This window comes from Pygocentrus nattereri, chromosome 22 (assembly GCF_015220715.1).
Source record: "Pygocentrus nattereri isolate fPygNat1 chromosome 22, fPygNat1.pri, whole genome shotgun sequence".
Lineage (NCBI taxonomy): Eukaryota > Metazoa > Chordata > Actinopteri > Characiformes > Serrasalmidae > Pygocentrus > Pygocentrus nattereri.
The window spans coordinates 15,801,469-15,810,055 of record NC_051232.1 but is presented as its reverse complement, the minus strand read 5'-3'; the positions used below and the strand labels follow the sequence as shown (position 1 = coordinate 15,810,055).

Below are 8,587 nucleotides of genomic sequence, written 5' to 3'. Positions count from 1 at the left end.
ATGCCAGTTTTTGCTAAATTGGTGATGCATACCTGAAAATGTATTACAGAAAACACATGCTGGCCCAAAATGTATATGACTAATATATTTCATAGTTCTATTCATAAAAAAGACAACAAGGAAATGCTTTTCAAGAGTCCACCTGTCAGGAAAAGAACCCGTTGTTAGATCTGTCTGGGGGAGTTGTTGCATCTATGATACTTGTATAGGTTTCACATGTTGGTCACAATTATGTGTGATTAAAAACATATTATAGTTGTGTCCACAGAAAGAAAGCTTATAGGGGGATGCCTTTTAAGTCTACCTGCCTGGAAATGCACCCCCTCTTAAATCTGGCTACATTATTATTATGTCTGTGATACTTATATAGGTGTCACATATTAGACAGACAGACAGACAGACACACTTTATTGATCCCGAAGGAAATTTAGCAGTCACATAGGATAGTAGTAGCAATAATGGTGTAAACAATATAAAACACACACAAACACACACACACACACATTTACTAAGCCGCTTCACCCTCAGTGCCGTGGGTGGGGGGGTTCTGGAGCCTATCCCATCAGTCATTGGGCGGAAGGCAGGATACACCCTAGATAGGTCGCCAGGTCATTGCAGGGCAACAGTATAACAGTATAACAGGAAGAATAAATATAAAAGATCCTAACTACAGGCATATACTGTATGCAAATAGAAAAATACAACAATCTGTAACAATATCTATAACCTGAAATGAAAGATGCAATGCAACATTGACTGTACAGGGAGGAACAGGTAACAGCATATAATGACCAAACTGAATAAATAAATATGTGCAGATATTGGTACCAATATAAAGTCAGTAGTGTGGAGTGTCCAGATGTGCAAGATGCGCAATAAGGTACGCAGAAAGTTCAATATGTGCGGCACGCTGTGATTGTGCATGTGTGCTCCCGTGAGGGGGTGCATATCAAGGCAGGGGTGCCGAATTCGGCACAACACCTGCTCCAGCCTACTTTATGTTGTTTGTTTGTGTCTCACAAGCAACAGTAATGTGATGATGGAGAAGAAGCTCCTCCTCCAGCCCACCAATCAAAACTGTTACTAGTTGGTCTGATCAGGATTCTATCCTGGGTGCCCCACGGCAAGAACAAAGCATGTATTGTGATGTATTCAATTTGGAAAGATCCACTGTTGATTGTAAAGCGTTAACATCTTTGCGAAAGGAAGATGGTTCTGTTACCTCAGACCCCATTCAGATGCGGAGGCTGGCTGAAGGCTTCTACCCTTATTTGCAGCTGGAGGTACGGACCAGTGTTGCTCAAAGGTACTGCTTACAGATCTTCCCAAGTTGAATCAAGAGCACAGTCAAGCACAGGAGATTGCAGGAGTTTCTGAAACATTGTTTCATGGTTTCATACAGTGTTTTCATTTATGTCAGATTTTGCATCTAGGAATTGGGGTTTAGTGATTCTAGGTGTCTTTGACCTGAGCTTCTTCTTCTTCTCTTCCCATCCTCTCTGTTTTATATGTGTTAAAAATTTGATTGCCCATTGTATTTTATGGAAATTGGCCTAATTCTGCCATGCCTGCATTGTTTATGGAGTTCCTGTGCACACTTAAAATAATTTTATACAGCTCTGCATGAATTGGAAGTTTGTCCCATTTTTGAAATTCCTGATTTATAAGCAGAGCCCAAAAAAGAGCCCACAGGGCAGTTGGTTCAATTACTGATTCAAATATGTGTAACCAAATTCTGATTAGAATGTCCACAGGAATTTGTTGTTTTGTGGCATAGAAAGCCCTGCAAGCTTTCCCTCTTAGTTTATCCACCACCAAGCTAAAATTTAGGTTAGATTAAGTGACACTTAAAAATTTCACTTCTGCATTTAGCCCATCCGTAAAGTGAAACACCACATACACACTAGTGAGTGAGCTAGAGGGCAGTAAGCACACTTGCCCGGAGCAGTGGGTAGCCCTATCCGCAGCACTTGGGGAGCAGTTGGGGGTTAGGTGCCTTGCTCAAGGACACCTAAGTCCTGTACTGTCAGCTCTGGGGCTGCCTTTTGGTCACAGGGCCAGTACCCTACCCTCCAGCACACGACTGCCCCCAGAATTTCCAGAAGTAATTTCCTAAATAATTATAACTGTTTTAATATTGAATATTATTCATACCTAACCTAAACTAGGGGTGGGAATCTCTAGGCCCCTCACGATTCAATTCAATTACGATTCAGAGGGCTGCGATGTGATTATAAAATGATTATTGATGCATCTTTTTTCTATATATACAGTCTTAAAGCAAAGTATTTGTAATGATCCATAATGAATTTACTTCCAATCTCTTTTATTAGTAAATCAAATGGAGGCAATATTGCAAGTCAGCTGGAGGGCTCTCATTCGCTGCTCTTATTTGGAGCAGGAGACCTGGGCTGCCACTCATCTTCGATAAAAAGCGCAGTTACGGTTAAATAAGATCCAGTGGGAAAGGATGTCCACGCAGCATATTACAACTAATCTACACATTTTCTTCAGCGATTCTACAGGGAGATTCACTCAAAAGAGGCTGCAAATATTCTGTAATAACTGTTGCTAAGATGATGCAATCTGTACGAAACAACGTGTAATTTGCTCCTCAGTATATGGAACTTCGAACAAGCAGTGATGCACCTGCGTTGGAGCAATGAGGTAGGCATTGGACAGCTGTCGTGACGTTTAATCTCTGTTTGCAACTTCCGGGTGCATACCCCTGTATCCCTTCATGTGTCTTGCAGAAAATGGAGATCACTTCCAGCACCGCATGTAATGCAACCATTATGTATGAAGGTATGAAGCTTAATTTTTTGGTTCAGATTGTTTCATCCTAACGGGAGTTACAGCAGAATATTAAGGGCCTCTTTCGAGTGAATCTCCCTGTATAACGTTTTGGTCCTGTTGTAGAGAGTTGCAGGTCACTGCGTGAGTAAAATATCTTAGAGATGGGATGCTGTATCTTGGCTTCAAAGTGTGCAACATAGCCCTGGTTCTCAAAGACTGAGCATGGATGCTTCATCCTTACCAAGTTTGGTGAAAGCTCTCACATTGCTTGATCGATGGTCCTCTGGTTGGCAGCAACTACAATCAGGTGGAAACATGTAATAAGGTTTTCCCCCTCAACTCCATAGAAGCCAAAGTGCATCCATAAGCTAGCTCAAGGGTCAGCACCTGTGGCTCATTTACTGGCCAGTTACGGCTCCACATCAGAATTAGATTTCTAAGTCAAAATAAAATAATCCTCCTTTGCAGTAAGATAAAGCTCTGCTGATCAGTCAGTTTTAACAGTAAAAATGATTAAATGCTGGAATTAATGTAGCCTTTAACAGCTAGTTCACCTAGATAGTAGCTAACAAAAAGGCAAAGAGCAATAATTTGGAGACAAATAGACATATTTGCATTTATAATTACTCCAGCTGGTTTCCTGATATGTTTAATCTGCAACGAGAAACTGTGAAAACACACACAAAAAAACATGTGAAACTACAGTCAGTTTCTTGTTCTCTAGCTTTTTGTTTGAATTTTCCCATTCCACCTTAAATGGTGTAGCAGTTACATTCTGGCGCCTCAGGCACCATTTAAGGTGGAACGGGAAAATTCCAACATGAAGCGACTTTAGCCTCTAAGAAAGTAGAACATTGAGAGACATTTTACAAGAAATTGTTCTACTTTTGTGCAAAAGTTTCCAGCTGGTGATGCAAGAAAAGCAGCTACAGCTGAGTTAAAGTTTAATGCAGAGCAAAGTAAGACTGTGTTTGTGTTTGTATTATATTTTTAGACGACACTAGTACATTAGCACGTACAGAGACAAATTTACTGCCAACAAGGTAAAAGACTAAAAATGTTTGATTGTTTGATTTTTCTTTAATAGACAAAATGACTTGTATTAACATTTGGGTTGCGACCCCTGCATTAGCTTTTAATGTAGCATACACGTCACAGACTGAACACAAACTGAACTTTGCAATGTTCTGCCTTTTGCATTCTGTCAACGTTGTTATCAGTTTAAATTTAGAAAATTGATTTTTGACATTTGTAAATCGATTCAGAATCATCCATGTCTGCATCGCAATGGATCTGAGAATCAATCAGTCCCAGCTCTCAGAACTTATTTTCCCCACATAATATCAAGTTTTGCTTTGGTGTTTTTCAGATTATTCCCAATGATGTAGCCAAGTCAGCTTAATGTTCAGGTTGTGACAGCGGAAGCATGAAAAAAATAACTTGAGTACCTAAGTAGTTTTTCAATAAACACATTTACTCTTACTTGAGTCATTTTATTTACTAATACTTCTACTTGAGTAAATTATCACTACACTAATAGTAATTATATTTTCAGTACTCTCTGTACATCCCTGCTTATTGTATTTTAAACTACCCCACACCATTTAGTGCAATACCTGCTGTTATGTAAACACAAAAATATGTCTTAAATGCTTGTGTAAATATGCTAATAGATTAACTTCTGGTTTCCATTCTCTCGTATTACACTCTAATAAATGCCTATTTTTTATTTTTGCCTAATTTATGTCTGATCTATCCATCCATCCCTATATCTAGTCTATCTATCTACCTATCTGAAGAGCTTCTGTACCTAGTCAGGACTGTGTGGACACTTCAAACAACTCCATCCCAGGAAGCGGTGGACTTTGCAGACTTAAAATGTTTGTGAAATACTGAATTTTGTATGTCATGTCTCAGAAACATAAACAGAGTAGGAGCCAGGTGTATGATTAAATCTGAATGGGTATATATTGCTCAACATAGTGGTTGGATAACGGTCTTAAATAACAAACAAAAAAAAAAAAACAATGCTGCTTTTGCCATCTACTGGCCTTTTTGTGTCATGACACTTTGACAGCTATGGTACTCAATACTTCTAAAATATTCAAATGGAAAATGCCTATGGCAGCACAATCCAGTCTTTATTTACACAGTCCTGCCCATAGGGCTGCCAACAGAATTATCAGCAATCCCTTTATGACCGTGCTTAATTGTGAAATGACAGGCATTGTACGCTACACACAAAAAATGCAAATGCAAACAAATCACTTGCAATTCAATTTACATTGGGAAAATGTAACTGCAAATACAGGACTGAACGTGCAATTTCTGATGAGAATCTGAATTTGAATGCAGTCTGGATTATGCTGCAATCTGACTAATCAACACACTTCATGAGTTTCACACATTGTACTCACTCATAAGAGTATTTCCACAAAGAAACGACAATATAACAAGGAAGGAACATTTTTATTTAAAGATCAGTAAGATAATGTGCTCATCAGTGAAGGAGCACCGTCCTCTACAATAAACATCATCATGATCATCATCATCATCACCCGGGTCTACAATACCGATTTAGCAGCAACATGTTAACATTAGGGGAGGAGAGGGTGGTATTAAAGTAGTATCATTTAGAAAAAAGAGTCACAGTTTTTCTTTTCTATTTATAGAGTTAAAAGGATTTTTGAGGAAAAACATCTTTAAAAGAGTTTTCTGGACTTCTATGGAAGCTAACACTACTCTCTCAGTCTAACACACAGTGGTGCTCTAGCTGGGGGGTAAGCTATACATTTAAACTCTAATGTAAAATACATCTCTGTCACCATACAAAGTTTAAGGATATTCAACAAAAATATACACTTCACATTTGAAGATTTAGAACACCACTAAGGTTTTAGTTTTTTGTTTTGTTTTGTTTTTTTTTTTACTTGTTTTTTTCTTTTTTAATCCAGTAAATTGGTCAAACCAACCTCTGAAGAAACACAATGTTAGTTTCTCTACTCTGTAAGCTAAGGTGTGATCTACATTGTTAAGAGGATGAATATAAATTAATATATATTAACAGGCTCCAACTTGTAACTCTACATGTGGGAAAATAGGGAAATACAGTATAAGTACTATGAAGGTTCTGCTGATACAATAAATACACAATGCTTCACATATAGAGTGTGTTTGTGTGATAAACTGTCAGAAAGAGGTTCAATGGGATGCCACACTCTTAAAAAAATAAAGGTGCCAAAAAAAATGATTTGCACAATGCTGTAGAGAAACCAGTTTCAGTTTCCTAAAGAGCCAGGATGCTGTGAAAGTTCCATGGAACATGGCCAAAAATAAAAAAAAAGATCTAAAATAAAATAAGTGTCGAAATCTAAGGCCTTGGTTTTTATGTTAATGGTACTGAAGATTAGAAACCGTGATTAAAAACAATGTTCTTCGCTCTCCTACGGCGGTCACGTTCAAACACTTTGAGGACAGTGAAAATATCAGCTACGTGCAACTTATTTCACTATGAGGAACAATAAACATGGGATTTATAGGTTTTGGTTCATGTGCAGCATCAAGATGCGCCATAACTTCTCCACTATGGATGTGATAGCACCTGAAAGCACAACTCGATACACAGAACACCGCAAATACAGTACTGTCATCTGTATACTCAGTCTATGCAGTGGTGAAAACATCCACAAACCACACAGAAAGTGCAAAGAATAGCTAAAAATAATGGAATTCACTGTCTTGAATGGTCAATCATTCTCTGTTGTTGAGGATTTTGTGGCACATACTGTAGCTACATACTGTAATTGTTCTAGTATGTTTAACTCTATTTATTGTTGTTTTTGGCCAATAACCTTTAATTGGATGGTTCTTTGGAGGACCTTTTTACAGTTTAAAGAAACTCAACATAATGTATAGGCTCAACAATGGGTAAAAAAACCTTCACATTAATTGAAGGTTCTTCACTCTCATCTCTTTTTCACACTAGGTTCTCTAGGGTAGTGTTTCCCAACCACTGGGCAGCGGACCACAAGTGGGCACCCTCTGGTGGTCCGTGGGTCTCTATACTGTCATAAATGTCATAAAAATCACTCTCTTCAAATGGTAAACAAAATGAATACAAGCTCTTCACAAAGCAGCTTTATCTATTTTTGCCACTTGCCTTTAGAAACAAAATACACTTCCCCAAAGTTCTAACCGCGCACTTGTGATTGAAAAAAATGGTTAATTTGCCTGATTTCAGGTATAAAATAAGCTTATGTTAGTCTAATCTGTGTATGTTTTATGTTCAATGATATATTACATAATGACTTCTCATGGTACCCACACATTGCTGCATTGAAATTCTTTTTCCTGTGGGTCTTCTTGCTTTCTAAAGACAAATAGGTGCACCTTGAGGTGAAAAAGACTGCTCTAGGGAACCAAAAATGCTTCTTCTATGGCATTACTCAAAGTGGCACCTTTTTGTTAAGTTTAAGCGGGTTTTTTCAATATCCGTCTCTATGGTGACATCTCACTTTGACCAGTCATCGTGGTGAAACGTGCCAATTGCAGTCCAAAAACCCGTAAAAAAAAAGGCAGATGACAAGTTAAAAAAGTAAAAAAAAAAAAAAAAAAAGTGGAAAATCAAAGGAGGCAAGTGTATTTGCCCTCCTTTTTCTCACTGAGGTGTTCTAGACAAAAAACAAAAACTCACAGTTCTATTGTGACTGCAAATGAAAAAGAAAAACGAAAACGCCACTAAAATCTATTTTTTGTCCTTTTTTCTCCGCTTCATAATAAAAAATAGGTTCTGTATCTTACAATAATTCTTCTCTTCTGAGGGAAGCAATCATTAGAGTCCAGCACTGAACAAAACAAACAAAAAAAACATTTATATAAACAAACATAAACAAACAAACAAAAAACAAAAGGAAGTAGACAAGTAAGGGAAGGCTAGGATTTCTTTTTTGTTTGTTTGTTTGTTTTTTTTGTTTTTGTTTTTTTAGGATGGACATTTTGTACAGCCACACTTGACCACCTTCTCCACCTCCTGGACGAATGAGGAACCATCCGTGCACTGAAAGGTGTATTTCCTGCGTTTGGTACGAAGGGCCGAGCAGCAGGTAGCCCCACCCTCACAGCTGCCTTTACACTCTAGGCGGGAGACTTTCTCCGTGGTCTGGCAGGCCGCGTAACCCTGCTGCCTCTGATAGTGATCTCGGATCCGTTCTCCCCTACACGCCACCTCTGGGTGGGGGACAGTAAGACAATATTAAAATGAAAGTTCAGCCACAAATCATATACCTACTTTACCTTCCACCACAAACGTAATCAGCCACAACATGTTTGATGTCTAAAGTTTCTTCTTTAATTTTAACTTTGGAGCTATGAGGCTAATGTAGCTAACAAATAATTTGCATTACTAATTACTAATTTGGTACTAATTAACATTATGCTGATGATGATAATAATTCTTCTTCTTCTTCTTTCGGCTGCTCCCTTTAGGGGTCGCCACAGCAGATCATCTGCCTCCATCTTGCCCTATCTACTGTCTCCTCTACTTTTACACCAACCATCTCCATGTCCACCTTCACTACATCCATAAACCTTCTGAGGCCTACCTCTTCTCCTTCTACCCGGCAGCTCCATCTCCAACATTCTTTGACCAATATATCCACTATTCCTCCCCAACACATGTCCAAACCATTTCAACCTGGCCTGAAGTCATCCACCTTTACAAAATCTACTCCTTGCATCTTGTCCTTTCCACCTGCCTCCCTCTCATTCACACACATGTATTCTGTCTTGTCTC

The 8,587-nt window shown here is 38.5% G+C and overlaps 1 protein-coding gene across 5 annotated transcripts in view; it reads right to left on the bottom strand.

Moving 5' to 3' along the window:
* Positions 1-5,246: 5,246 nt before the first annotated feature.
* slit2 (slit homolog 2 (Drosophila)) overlaps positions 5,247-8,587 on the bottom strand; it is a 104,392-nt gene continuing 101,051 nt past the window's right edge. For 4 of the 5 annotated variants that reach the window (XM_037533035.1, XM_037533036.1, XM_017715007.2 and 1 more), the window contains one exon: positions 5,247-8,022. In XM_037533035.1, the coding sequence (XP_037388932.1) occupies positions 7,778-8,022 (245 nt within the window). In that variant the 3' untranslated portion in view covers positions 5,247-7,777. The remainder of the gene's footprint in view (positions 8,023-8,587) is intronic. The other variant, XM_037533037.1, reaches the window with a different exon arrangement.